The sequence below is a fragment of the Nyctereutes procyonoides genome, unplaced genomic scaffold (genome assembly GCF_905146905.1).
Source record: "Nyctereutes procyonoides isolate TBG_1078 unplaced genomic scaffold, NYPRO_anot_genome, whole genome shotgun sequence".
NCBI lineage: Eukaryota > Metazoa > Chordata > Mammalia > Carnivora > Canidae > Nyctereutes > Nyctereutes procyonoides.
The window spans coordinates 17,600,047-17,615,310 of record NW_026575037.1 but is presented as its reverse complement, the minus strand read 5'-3'; the positions used below and the strand labels follow the sequence as shown (position 1 = coordinate 17,615,310).

The 15,264-nt window shown below is 41.0% G+C and overlaps 1 protein-coding gene across 2 annotated transcripts in view; it reads right to left on the bottom strand.

Annotated features, from left to right (window-relative positions):
- KCNH1 (potassium voltage-gated channel subfamily H member 1) overlaps positions 1-15,264 on the bottom strand; it is a 370,271-nt gene that overhangs the window by 338,412 nt on the left and 16,595 nt on the right. For both annotated transcript variants that reach the window (XM_055319555.1, XM_055319556.1), the window contains exons 2-3: positions 4,126-4,249; positions 471-577 (exon numbers count right to left, since the gene is read on the bottom strand). In XM_055319555.1, the coding sequence (XP_055175530.1) occupies positions 471-577; positions 4,126-4,249 (231 nt within the window). The remainder of the gene's footprint in view (positions 1-470; positions 578-4,125; positions 4,250-15,264) is intronic.

The following is a 15,264-nucleotide window of genomic DNA, read 5'->3' as shown; positions in this document are numbered from 1 at the left end:
CCAGAGTCACTCTCCCATGCCTTCCCCTCCCCCTAGAAGGCTTAAAGCCTACAAGTGTCTTCAGCTAGCAGCTCACCATAAGTAAACCAATAGGAAAAACACTAGCTTGGCAGAAAAAGAGATCAAGAAATCTTTTTTTTTTTTAATAAGATTTTATTTTTAAGTAATCTCTACACCCAACATCAGGCTCAAGCTTACAACCTCAAGATCAAGAGTCACATGATTTACAAACTGACCCAGCCAGGTGCCCTGAGATCAAGAAGTCTTAACTGTTCGGTGGACAAGTTCAAGTGTTCCATTAGGCACAGTGTAACTCTGCAATCTATACCATTTATCCCAACATACATGATAGCCTCAAGTAACATTTAGCTGATGAGGAGAAGAAAACCCAAGACGTCAACCAAGTTAGAGGATCTCTTTTACTATTCCGAGCACGTGAAGGTATGGTTCAGGATGGTCTGGATACTCACTGTTCTTCTTGTACATCAAAATTTCAAAGGAATTCATCTCATAGTTCTCAAACGTTTGCCGCACCTTTTCAATTGTGTCTTTATCAGTCAGCTCCCCATACATAAAACTGCAAATCAACCAAAAAACTCAAGTTAGTTAAACAAATATTGATGATTGTACCAGCATATGTTAAGCATCTTTCCTATACCTCGCACTGTGCTGTGTGGAATGAACACGCACACACACACACACACACACACACACACAGAACATTCAATCAATCAAAAAAAATGTACTGATTCATCAGCACTCCACCCCCCAGAAATGAACAGTATAATAAGGGAGAAACATAAAAAAGAGTGGATCCGAAAACAGTGTGACCAGTGCATGTGGAATTACAGAACACAGGACATGGGCACAGAGCCCTGAGGGCTCAGTGAAGGCTTCCCAGAGGTAAAGATAGAGGAAATCTAAAGAGCAGGTGGAAATTTGAAGGCAAAGGAGGGAAAAGAACATTCCAGGTGAAAGAAAAGTATGTGCAAAGACAGAGATGTGAGAGTAAGGTTAATTCTAGAACCTGAATGTCGTTCAGTTCAGTGTGACTGGAATATACACAATGAAGGGAGATTTCACAAGAGACAACATAGAAAGACAAGCACAAACCAAATCATGAAGGCGTACATGGCATATAAGCCATGTGAAGTAAGTTCAGCCTTATCTTGAAAGCAACAGGGTGGGCAGGGGGCTTGGGGAGAGACATTGGAAGGTTTTAAGCAAAAGGGTTACATAATCAGATGTGCATTTTAAAATACAACTCTGGGAAATTTCCCGGGGAAGATGGCGGAGCAAATCTGGGAGACAGATTTTTTTTTCCCTCTCCTAATTCCCATTCAAATAAACAAAAGAATAGGAAAAATCACAAAAATCCATCAACCAAAGAATTGCACCAAAGGGTACAATTTGATGCTCTAATCATTAAGGCAGAGCTAAGGAAATAAACAGAAGATTCAGCCACTGTCTGTGCAGCTCTGTTTCCTACCCACCCCACCCCCAAAAAAGCACTGGGTTTAAAAAATAGAAATGATAAAATCCTACAGTTCTTACCAGTACACCTCCCTACCGCTCACATTTGGAGGAAAGTATACTAAGGGGGGAAATAAGTAGCATGAAGGAAAATTAAAGAAAACCTCTAGATAGATGTTCCTACCAACTAATTCCGGTTCTCAGCAGAGGCAGGAAAACTGCCAGGACTGCCCATTTTCCTGAATCCCACTGTGAATAAGGTTTGTCCCTCTGGGAATAAGATCCACCCCCCACTGGGTGGAATAAACAATGGCACAGGACACTAATGGCATGGAAGAGGGGAAAAGCCATCTCTCAATGGGACAGGACTCAGGCTCCCCATGGACCCAGCGAGCACTTCCCCTGTCCACCTCAGGCCTTCTTGTGACCAGAACAAGAAGGACACCAATGTGCAGCCCCCGAACCTAGGGTGACGTGGAAGCAGTGGTGTATGTTCCTAAACAATATAATCTCCATCTTCAGAAACTGTGCACACCGAATGCAATCTAACTTGATCTTGATCACTTGAATCACAGAATTTCAGAGCCACAAAGAACCTCAGAGTCTACCACCAACTCAAGAGCCTTGCTTGGCTTGATATTGGAAGCCTTGAGCTTTACTGCAGGCTTCCCACTGCCAGCACTGTATTTAAAAAAAAAAAAAAAAGTGCCCTCACTGTTGACATTATGAATTCTGTGTCACTTTTGTTATTATGTCCCTTCCCAGCTCACTGAGCGACATTATTATCTATGGTTGCCCTTGTGCTTCTCTCATGTAGCACTCTGCTTTTCATCTATAAATCAGGAAAACAGATAACTGATCTTGTTGAATTATCTTTTAAAAGACGGCTAGGTCAAGACTAAATTAGCCCTGCCTGAGAACAAGAGGACAACTCCTAGGACGTAAAAACTAGGCTCTGTGATCATCTTATTTAGCCAGTTGCCTTTCTAGCTTCCTCCCACGTTTTCTTTCTGAGTTAATTTGCTATATAAGCACCTTCCATTTAAGTGACATGATGGTGTATATGCTGGCTGTTTCCTTCACAAGGTAAAACAAATCCCTGTAAAATGAAGGCTTGAAATGAGTGAGGTGCCATAATCACACCCAGCTTTCATTAGTCTAATGTACTTCCTCAAACTGTAATTTACTGGCAGCTATAAGTTTCCTTTACCCGGACATTGGATTTCAAATACCTGCAATGCAATAAATAAGCACAAAGGGGCTCCTGAGCTCCTGGGAACAGAGCCAGCACAAACAAGGCAGGTTTGCTTCATCTTTAGGAAAAGGGACACATTCAGGGAATTAAAGAACTTTCCCACCATGGTGCATAAAAGGGAAAGTGACTAAATTTGCAAGTTATCTGATCTTCTTCACGTGTCTGATTAAAGCCAATAAGAAGCAAGAAAGGGAAGGAAAGGTTGCTCAGGTCACATCAAAAAGTGAGGCTGACTCTCCCGATTTGTTTTGATGGTATATGTGCAAATACTGACAGAGATGCAGATACAGAGACAGAAACGAGGGTAAGAGCACACCACAAACATCAGAGAATTCAACTACAGTACGTAAGAGTCATAACTTCTAAACCTTTCAGGGAAGAAGGGGAATCTCAGATTTCCCAGCCCCAAAACACCTACAATTTAAGGAAATGATATTTTCAAAGCATGTAATACTTTTCACCATAACTCGTCACATGCCTGATTTCATAGCCTCAAAATGCAACTTCTGACAACCGAAGACTATGCCTGTGTCAGACAGGTTTTTCCACCCTCCGGAGCTGACTTTATTTCTGGATTTGCCAGGTCTGGGAAGATGATTTCACTTCATGCAAACACCACTGAAGACAGAAGACTCCGAAGAAGGTGAGGGAGAGGAGTTGAAGGCTGGACTGAGCTGAGACCTTGCCAGGGCACCGCAGGGCTGGGGCTGTAGGAGGGCCAGGCACGTGCACTGCTCGTTCTGCTAGCTCTGCTCTGCTCCACACCTTGTGGATGCTTTAAAGGAGCATTTCTAGTGCTAGTGCCCCGACCCAAGGGTACTTCTTGGTAAGTGCATAGGTGGCCACTATGCACTGTCAAGTGCATAGGCCGCGTGCGCTGTTAGCACCATTTGCCTCTGCCTTTGAGTTAGCTACCAGAGATGTGACAGCATGAATTAGAAGGCAACCCAATCCCAGCTCTCTTCTTTCTCTGGTGAAAAGCCCTCTGAACAAGGCCCTTGTGGCCAACGTCATAGTGATTCTTCTCAGTCATGTATTTTCAGAGATTAATCACCTAAAATTTTGTTTCATGTTCATTTCATTTCAACATCTAACTTTCATATCATTTCATCTAATACCTCATAAACTTCTGAGTCCCCATTTTCTAGATAAAATGACTTTCTTGAGTTTTTCTAGGTGCCTCCGTCTCAGTGACTGCAAGTCCATCAGGTAGCAGAGACCATGTTTTAAGGCTTCTTCAATTTCTCAGTACAGTACATGAACGAGAGATAATGTTACTATGAATATGAATTAACACTAAATGAGAGAAAGGCAATCCCCACACCGAGTCAGCCATTTTATTTTTCCAGAAGGTACTGTGATAGATTGTTCAACAGAACAGCCCCAAACATAAATACCTGCAGGTACTGCTTTTTTGCATCACTTCCGCCCTGTGATAGCCAGACAGCTTGCAAAATCCGTCATTGCTGTACACGATAGGCCAGTCCACTATCTGGGCATTCCCCAATACAAAATTAGTATCTGTTAAAAAAAAAAAAAGAAGAAGGAGAAGAAGAAGGAGAAGGAGAAAAGAAAAGAAAAGGGTATAGGAGGCAAGACATTAGTTGAGATTCAATGAGGACACAGATAATGTCAACCAATCCAGGTATCTTGGCTTCCCTCTAAAACAGTCTCTTGAACAGGAAATGGCCCTGTGAGGAATACAAAAGAACAGTCCTTTAAGTTGAGTATTTTGAATTCAAATGCTAAGGTTATTGTCCTCTAAGAGGAATTTAGCAATGGAAACATACCTAACCAACCAACCAATGAATCCTGCAGAAATCCAGTGATTCCTAAGAGACACGTGCAAGTACTAACTCATCTCAAAGAAAGTACATAGTACTCTGGAGCAAGAGAGAATGCAAAAGGAATTTCTTCTGGGCTCCATCTGGCATCTCAGCCTTGTTTGTCTTTTGACAGCCTTCTTAGAGAGACAGAGGAAGGAAGACAGAGGATCACCTCATGGAACACACACACCAGACAGCCCTCCTCTTACTTAGGAAGTGACTAGACCCTCCTAATATAGAGCCTATACAACCTGATCCAGATGCTCACAATGGCAAAAACCTTCTTGCTGATTCTCAGATTTTGTAGCCACAGAAGCCACATTTCAGATCTCTTTTCACTGACTACCAGCCCACATGCACTTCGGATGCAAATTAAGTGGGCCAGAGACGTATGGCTGTTCGGTGTGTTCTCACCACTTCCCACATTTTTCAAGATCAAAAGTCTTCAGTACTTTTTGCGCTCAGGTAATCAACTGTCCATCTTTTTCTCTTTAAGACCTCAAATTAAAAAATAAAATAAAATAATAAGACCTCAAATTAAGCAAATAGCATCCAGAAATTAAGTATCATCATTATTTTAGCTTGTCTCTCTCGTCTCCACAGAATACTTCCCCAAGGGGGGAAAACACACACACACACACACACACACACACACAACCCTTCTTTTGTTGTGAACTGAGGGGGTTTTGTTTACATATGCACACTGCGCAAAATGAAATGCATACTGTGCAAAGTGACATATAATGTCCTCATTTAATTGGGAGGCTAATTTTGTTCTAGTACAGCATCTACAATATATTCACAGTATGGGTAATCATCCCTTCTTATTTATGTGGGAAGAAATAGAGGAACCAAAGGGAGGAGAAATAACTAAATATGGTAAACTCTTCTTGGAAATGCTTTCAGCTATTTAAAAGGAACATAAAACACAACTTTCATTAAGTTAAAGAATACACCTGTTAATTTTATAAATATGCTTTTCCTGAAAATCTGCAACCAGTCTTTACCTCCATTTCTCCCATATAGTCCTTGAGTACCCACTAGGTACCAAGCCCATGATGAGACCCTGGAGATAACAAGGCTGAGATATGATCCATGCATTCCAGGAACTTATCAGGACAAAAAGACATGTGTACAACTAACTAAAGAAACCAGTAATAAAATGATTAACTCCAAGGGAGGTAAAGAACTGTGTCTCAGAGGGGTCACATTTGAACTTGCTCTACCCTGGAAAGATAAGTAAGTCTCATTCAAACATTCTGAATGCCTAACATGTAACTACCACATATGATACAAAAACAATACTTAGAGAAATGAAAACATATTGTCTGCCTTTGGTGAACTCAAGAGGTTGTGAGAGGAAGGGAACATTCCAGACTGACGACCAGCATGAGCAAAGGTCTGGCAGCATGGAACACATAAAGACTGGTGTAGACAAAGGGTAGCCAGGAAGATTCAGAGGAGATAAGCCTGAAGACCAGCCTAGGATGGGCTTGACTGTCAAAGGTCTCTGACTATGTTCTGGAGATAGAATAACCCTTCAGGTATACCACTAGGATGGCTATAATAAAAAAGACAATAGCAAGTGTTGATGAGGATGTGGAGAAATTAGAACCCTCATACTGGAACCTTTGTGCACTGTTTATGGGAATATAAAATGGTGCATTCAATTTGACAAAGAGTTTGGCAATTCTTCAAAAGTTACACATAATGTTACCACATGACTCAGCAGTTCTATTCCTACATGCTCAAGAGAAATGGAAACATATGTCTACATAAAAACTTGTACATGAATGTTCATAGCAACATTATTCATAATAGCCAAAATGTGGAAACAATCCAAAATACCCTTAAACTGATGGGCAGACAAAATGTGGTATCTATTTGGCAATAAAAAGAAACAAAATACTGATACATATTGCAACATGGATGAACCTTAAAAATATATTGCTAAGTGAAAGAAGCCAGACACAAAAAGTCACATATTTTTTGGTTCCGTTTACGTGAAAAGTCCAGAAGCAGCAAATCCATAGACACAGAAAGTAGATTCATCATTGCCAGGGGCCTGGAGGGGAGGGGTGGGAAGATGTAGTGACTGCCAATGGGTATGGAGTTTCTTTTTGGGGTGATGAAAATGTTCTTGAATGTGATCATGGTGATGGATGCATAACTCTGAACACACAAATCATACATTTAAAAAGTGTGAAATTTATGGAATGTGAGTTGTATCTCAATAAAGATATTATTTTTTAAAAAGGGATAACCCTTCATGTTGGCCTTCTTTTCCTGAATTATTCTTGAACAGAACAACCAAGCCTTAAAAGAAGTACAAAATTCACTAAGTCAGGAGCACCTGGGTCGCTCAGTCAATTAAGTGTCTTACTCTTGATTTTGGCTCAGGTGTGATCTCAGGGTCATGAGATCAAGCCCCATGTGGGATTCTCTCTCCCCCTCTCCCTCTACTGCCACCTCACTCATGCACATGGCTTTCCCTAAAAAAAAAAAAATAATGAAAAAAATTCACTAAATCACCCCTAAGTATACATGAAGTCCGATCAGTTTAACTCTCTTGTTGATTCCTAAAAGTATAAGCAATTTTCCTCAAAGACCTCAAATAGTTGGGAAAAACTGAGTGAGCTCTTTCATGGCTAATGCCCAACTAAAGTTACGTGCTAAGAAGGAATAACAGCCAGTTATCCATAATGATTTGACTGCATGTGTTTATTTTCTCTCCTATCCTAGGAACCTCTAAAATAAAAATATATGAAATAAAAAGATAAAAATCCACAAAAATTAGAGTAAAAAAGAACAGAAAAAATGACTATTGAAGAAGTAGAAATAATATAAGAAACAAAAAATAACTTTAACAAAACCCTCATTTAGTATCCTCATAGAGATTTAAGAGCTATTATAACCATAAAACAAGAACAGGATGCTATGAAAAAAATAAGATTACAGGTAAGACCCTCAATAAAGTAAAAGTGAGTAATTAAAAATTCAACATAAATATTAGAAGATAGAGTCTCATAGATAAGACAGAAAGAGATAGAAGCATTTTTAAAAATAAGACACAGAGCATCAATTCAAGAGAAACAACACGCATCTTAGTAGCAACAGCATAAAGAACAACATGAAAAAAAGCCAGAGACATTTTTAAAAAATTAAAACAATCAAATGGGAGACTAGAATAAAGATATCCAGATGTGCAAAGACCTAGGAAAGTTATTTCCCACATATTCTTTTTTTTTTTTAAGATCTATTTATTTATTTGAGAACAAGTGTGAGTGGCAGGAGGGGAAGGGGAAGAGAAACTCCTCAAGCAGACTCCCTGCTGAGTGCAGAGCTCAGTACAGGGCTCAATCCCAGGACCCTGAGATCATGACCTGGGCCAAAATCCAGAGTCAGTTGCTTAACCGACTGAGCCAGCCAGGTGCCCTACCACATATCCTTTTTTTAAAAAAAGATTTTATTTATATATCCATGAGACAGAGAGAGAGAGAAAGGGAGAGGGAGAGGGAAAAGCAGGCTCCCTGCAAGGAGACCGATGTGGGACTCCATTCTGGACCCCGGGATCACACCCTGAGCCCAAGGCAGATGCTCAACCACTAAGCCACCCAGGCATTCTCCTACCACATATTTTTTCTTGGGAAGTTACTTGGGTATGTGTATGAGCAAAGTGAAGGAGTAAGGGAAGAAGATAACATGAGAACCAAGGGGAAAAGTAGCTCCAAATATAGAAAGCAGGAAGGAAGCTAAAAGAAAGCATTCAGCATAGAATGATTCCAAGAACAGAAGTTCTAGAAGATAAAGATCAGGATCTGAGGATATTACTGATCATTTGAAACAACATGAAAAGTCAATATACAGGGCACCTGGGTGGCTCAGGTGGTTAAGTGTCTGCCTTCAGCTCAGGTCATGATCCCTGGGTCCTGGGATCGAGCCCCACATCGGGTTCCCTGCTCAGTGGAGAGCCTGCTTCTCCCTCTCCCTCTGCCCACCTCCCACCCCTGGCTCGTTCTCTCTCTCTCTCTCTCTTTATCTCTCTCTCAAATAAATAAAAATCTTTTCAAAAAAATAAGTCAATATAGGTATATAATTTGGGGGTGGGGAGGGGGCAGAAAAAGAAAGTAGTACCAAAGAAAACTAAAGCTGTGCAAGAAGGGAGAACAAATCACATCATGTCTCATCACTGTCATGACAATGAAAACACCTTATTAATCTACAATTTTTAAAACCAACATATAGTCAAAGCATGAAATATTTAACTATACATATCTCAATATAATCTTATCAATTCCAACATCGTAAAAATAAAATGATAAGTTTAGAGAGAAAAGTGTTCTCAAATCATATGATATCTCTAATTGATATAATAATAAGGGTACAAATATTTTAAAGTTGCAAACATAACCAATAAGGGAGTAATATAATTATATTAAAAGAAGGGGGTAGAAAGTAAACCGAGATAAGAACTCAGCTAAATTAACAGAAGTCAACAGCTAATAGCTAAAACTGATAAATCTAGAAATAGCTACAATGCATATTATTTGGAAACATGGCAGAAACTATAAGAAGAAACAGCTAAAATTAGAACATGTGACCTCTAGTGAGCAAGGCAAAGGGACAAGGCTCAGGACGGTTATTTTTCTTTACAACCTCTTCAGTTTGATTTTTTTAACCAAGAACATATATTACTTTGATAAAAATAAGTATATTCTTAATTTTTAATGAATTTAATCAGAAAAAATTAACTTATTGATTAATTTTTTTTTTTTGCTAAAAAATGAGAACAGGATACATTTCAAGCTACAGATATCATTGCAATTTCCCACAAACATATTCTGGTCATCCTTTAAAGGTGCCCACCCTCCTCAAGCATTCTCATTGTCAGTAGGGTGCAGATTGCAGTCTTATCTGGGAAAAAGTAAGTCTCTTAGTACCTTCTTTGACTTTAGAAAGGAAATAGAAAAATAGGAAGTGCTGTAGGAATAGAAACATCAGCCTACTGATCAAATACTCAGAGGATTTCTCATCGTAGAATATAAAATTCTAAAGTAGTTAACTACTGTTAACCTAAGCAAGAAATTACAGTTGCCAGGGAGCACGATTCCCTTGCCACTATATGATGGAAGCTCTAGGAGCTCCCTCTTTACCCAAAGATGTGGCGTGGAAGGAAAAATTTTACCATTTACCGAAATTTACTCTGTGCCAGGCTCTGCACTAAGACTTTACCATATATTAAGGGGAGGGTTTTTTAACCTTCAAAATAATCTTTGTGATGTGGTATGCCTTTACTAGATGAATCGTCACGGATTTCATCATTTTACACTTAGCCTCTGAGGACATAATCAGTCATGGCAGGTTAGAGTCAGGATTTGAATCTAGGTCTATCTGACTTCAAAATCCATCCTTTAATCATCATATTATATCATCTCACTCTTATTCCATTAAGTACCAAAATCAGACCATTTCTATGAAAATCTTTGTAACACATAGGTTTATGTGCCTTCCTATAAAAATACTAAGTATAATGAGATCTTCAACTGATGAGTCAACATTACCATTATTGTCACCATATATTATGATTCTACTTTGTGATCTACAAAGACGTCCTTAGGAAATATTGATGTGTACAGAAGTAATTGTTCCTCATCTAAATGATTGGGTTCTCCTGTCTAGATTTTCTTTTTTTTTAAGATCTTATTTATTTATTCATGAGAGACAGAGAGAGAGAGGTAGAGACACAGACAGAGGGAGGAGCAGACTCCATGCAGGGACCCTGACGTGGGACTTGATCCTGGGTCTCCAGGATCATGCCGTGGACTGAAGGCGGCGCTAAACTGTTGAGCCACCAAGGCTGCCCTCCTGTCTAGATTTTCAATGTTTGGTCTCTTGCTTCACTTGTAAATTGTCGCTTCCCACTTCTTAAACCTTGGTGTGTTGACCTATTCTCTAACAGTCCTGCTTCCACATGGCGACAGAAGAGGACAGAAGAGGAGGGGAAACTTCATGCCTGGATCCCCATCTGACACTCAAGGGTGAGAGAGGATGCCATACTGGTGACCTAAAGATGCTGCAGAGCAATCCTGGTCATATTAACTTCCTGAGCCCCCGCCCCCTCAGCTCCTATGGATTCTGAAAAGGATCCAGAAGCTTCCAGCTGCACCATGTAGAGCAAACTTGGCTGTATTAGCCTCCTAAGCACCCCCTCAGCTCCCAAAGATTCTGGAAAGGATCCAGAAGCTCCCAACTACGCCACTAGTGCTGACGTTGCATAAGCAGATGGTTATCACAGTGGAGCAAAGTGACCCTGTAGCCAAAGGCTGTGTGTCAAACTGCCTGACTTGGGGGTTCAGGCAAATATCAGAGGTGAGCAGCACAGCTAGTGGAGACCTAGATAGGATCAAGTTGTGTATACACATACACACATACATATATAACACACACATGCATACACATACTACACACACACACAAGGGAGTATGTGTCAGGTCGAGGCAGGGCATCAAGTTCTGTTCAAACCAAAGAACAGAATATAAGTTCAGCTGCTAGTCACCTAGTGACTAGAACAGAGGCCACTGCCAGAAACTAGAGGAGGGGAAATAAGGCCTTGCACTGGGGATCTGAGGCCCCCAAGGTGGTGCAAGTGTTTGCCTCTACCCCACACACCATCGTACAGGAAAGCAAAGGGATGGGCAGAATTGGCTTCTCAACACAAGAGACTGAGTTACCCAAAAAAGAATAATTAAAAGAGCAGAGCTTGAGATCCTACTAACTGGGACATTCATAGTCTCCCTTTGCTGTTCAGTGGAGGGGGAGCTACTGAGCGAGATAAGCTCTGGTAAATAAAATAAAGAAGTGAACCTAAGTGGGTCTAAGTCAATTTGCTACCATGCCTCCAGAGATAGGTCTGCATAAGAAGAGACAGGCACAGAAAGTGGGAATCTCCTAAAACATCAAGAAGACATAATCTCCTAAGGCTGCAGCAGAATTGGCCTGATCTGAATACAAGAGACTTGGAGATTTTTAAACTGAGAAATGTTAGGATACCTGCCATTCTTCACTGGTGAAAAGGGCATCGACATCATCAAGACTGCATGTATTAATAGTTATTGGGTCATTCATTACTCCTCGAGGTAGGCAGACACTAATGTTCATCTATTTTTATAGATATTGCAAAAAAGGCTTAGTAAATTGACAAAACTAACACTGAATCAGGGTTGACAGAAACAGAACCAATAGGAGGTAAGGTGTGTCTGTGTGTGTGTGTGTGTGTGTGTGTGTGTGTATCCAGAGAAAGAGAGATTTATTACAAGGAATTGGCTCAGGATGACAAATCCCAAGATCTGCAGTTGGCAAGCTGAAGACCCAAGAGAGCCAATGGTGTAGTTCTAGTTCAAATCTAAAGGCCTAAGACCAGGAGAGCTCATGGTGTAGACTGAAGAAGAGCCAGTGTTTCATTTCAAACCCAAAGGCAGGAAGACCAATGTCCCAACATACAAGCAGTCAGGCAGAAGGAATTCCCTCTTATTCAGGGGAAAGTCAGCTTTTTGTCTTATTCAGCCCTTCAACTGATTAGATGAAGCCCCCTTACCTTAGGGAGAGCAATCTGCTTTACTCAATCCACTGATTTAAATGTTCCACTCATCCAAAAACACCTTCACGGAAACACTCAGAATAATATCTGACCAAATATCTCCACACTCAATAACTGAATCAAGTTGACACATAAAATTAACCATCACAAACACCAAAGCCAATGCTCTTAACTCTATGATGTTCTACAGTAATCCTTAAAGATTCAGCAGAACCACAGCTCACAAATTCTGCAGTTCCCTCAAAATCCTTGGTACTGCTCCAGGACTCCAGGTTTTGGCAGAATACAGTAGTTCTATAAAGCTCTAGTTTGATAAATAGCTTTTATGAAGGCAACACTTATCTTTCCACATCTGGGGCTTTCACTGAGAGGAAGGAGTATCTATCCATCCCCAAAAGGAAGCATTAGACTGAACACTTTCGACAGTTTTCTTCACTGCCCCCCTCACTTCTACCCACCTAAGTAGATTGATCAAGCTCTTAGTAGGTATCTCAAAAGCAAGGAGAATCCACTGTGTGCACTGACCTCTCAGACTTGCCTGTGCCAGGTGTGGTGGGGGAAGAGAGGACCTGAGTCACTTGCTTCAGAACCCACTTGGGGGGCACCTGGGTGGCTCAGTGGTTGAGTGTCTGCCTTTGTCTCAAGTCACGACCCCAGGATCCTGGGATTGGGTCCCCCTGAGGCTCCCTACACGGAGCCTGCTTCTCTCTCTGCCTATGTATCTGCCTCTCTCTGTGTGTCTCTCATGAATAAATAAAATAAAATCTTTAAAAATAAAAAAATCCACTTGAGGGGCACCTGGGTGGCTCAGTTGGTTAAGCATCCAACTTTTGATCTCAACTCAAGTCTTAATCTCAGGGTTGTGAAGCTCCTGCTGGGCGTGGAACTTACTTTTAAAAAAGAAAGAAAAGGAATCCCTGGGTGGCTCAGTGGTTTAGCGCCTGCCTTCGGCCCAGGGCATGATCCTGGAGACCCAGGATCGAGTCCCACGTCAGGCTCCCTGCATGGAGCCTGCTTCTCCCTCTGCCTGTGTCTGTGCCTCTGTCTCTCTCTCTCTCTCTCTCTCTCTCTCTCTCTGTGTGTGTGTGTGTGTGTGTGTGTCTCATGAATAAATAAATAAAATCTTAAAAAAAAAAAGAAAGAAAAAAGAAAAGAACCCACTGCCAGCTCTCTGCCCTGTCACCTCCAGCTTCTTGGTCTAGGAGTAGGTCAGTGACTTATGGTCTAGAAGTCAAAGTCTAGTCTTGAAGAGGGAGACAGGTGGTACTGCATGTTGTCCAATCCCGTTTAACAGTAATAAAGCTGATACTGTATTTTGACTTTCAAGTGGCTCCTTCAGGCTTCACTTCGGTAAAAACCTGGAGGGATCAAGGTTAAACAGGCTCCAACACATTAACATGGATCAAAGCTCCAAGATCCCAAAGGGTATTCAGAGGTCATCTGTTTTCCTGCCTCTTCGCACTGGTGAGAGTCTTCATAAAATACCTACAAAGGAAGAAGCAATATGATCCCCTCCAGAACACTCTTGGTGCTTTAAGTCCTTTTTACTTTCTATCTTCTCTTTGAAAAAAATATATTTTTAGTAGAGACCAGCCCTTCACATGTCTCAGGCCCATGCCTATGAGAGCTGGCCCAAAGCATCACTATAAACAGATTACACTGGTAGCTCCCAATAAACTGTGCCTCACACTCATGCTCTGTTTAGTTTCCTCTCTGGGAATCTGGGTGGCTCTGTGATTTGTCTGACCAACAGATGGCAGAAGAATGGATGCTATGCCAATCCCAGGCCTAAGCACTGAAGGTCTGGAAGTGTCTACTTCTGTACCCTTGGGAGCCCTGAGCTTCCTGGTAAGCCTGGAGCTATACTACTAGAGATACCACATGGACATTCTACAAGCAGAGGGTACCTGGTCAGATAGAGGCCATGAGATTCTACAGAGAAGTACCAAGGAACCTAGTCAACAATGGAAACCAATGGGAGAATAAGGGGTAAGAGAGACCCTATTAATCCACCCGTCCTCAGCAATCCCTAGGGTCCCCAGAGCACCATCCAAAAGAACTGCCATGGGGACAACAAGTTGGGTCTAATGAGCTGTGTGGGTATGTTCTTTTAGCTCTGTGGGTCTCAGTAGAAGTGAACTAGAAGTTTTCTATACTTCTGGTAACAATAAAATCTGACTCCTAAGTAACTAGATTCAAAACAAAGAACAAATCAGATGATGCCTCTGCAACCTACAACTACCCACCCTTGAGGAGTAATCAACCAGTCATAACTCTAAAATGTCACTTCCTTAAATGCTAGACTCCATAGAATCTAGGTCACTTTAAAAAGAGAAGAAACACCTTCTAAACTTAATTCAGTGGGAAGTGATACACTCCAGGCGAACCATGGTGTACCTGGCTTTTGCTCAGTGGAACTGTCTGGATTTGGACACATGATATGCCATATTAATGTAAAAGTGTACCATGTTGTCAAAGGAGTCTGCAGTCGAAATAAATTACATATTGGTGGGTCAGTTTATGTATACAGAAAATGCCCAAATGTGTCTTTGGAATCTGTAAAATCCAAATAAGACATGTACTCTTGACTATACATATGGCTTTTTTTTAAAAGATATTTATTTATTTTAAAAAAAAGATATTTATTTATTTATTTATTTATTTATTTATTTATTTATTTGAGAAAAAGAACACGGCGGGAAGAACAGATAGAGAGGGACCAGAAGATTCCATGCTGAGCCTAGAGCCCGATACAGGGCTTAATCCCACGACCCTGAGATCATGACCTGAGTTGAAATCAAGAGTCGGATGCTTAACCGAGCCACCCAAGCAGCCCCATACATGTAGCTTTTGCAGGTAGCATGTGTAACTTCCAATCAGCCAGTGGCCCATTCTTAAGCACCAAGCCTGCCTTCAAATTCATATTCTCTGAACTGATCAGGTCCCTCCTCGATTATTCAGTAAAATATGTAGGTTCAACTTGGCTGCCCTTGCCATGATTTATTCATTGGCTCTCATCTGAAAGTTCCCTATGCCTCCAGGTCTTTGATGCAAATTAGATAGATTCTACTACCTCCCCCTGATGCCTTTTTACCCTCTGAATGTCTTCAGCT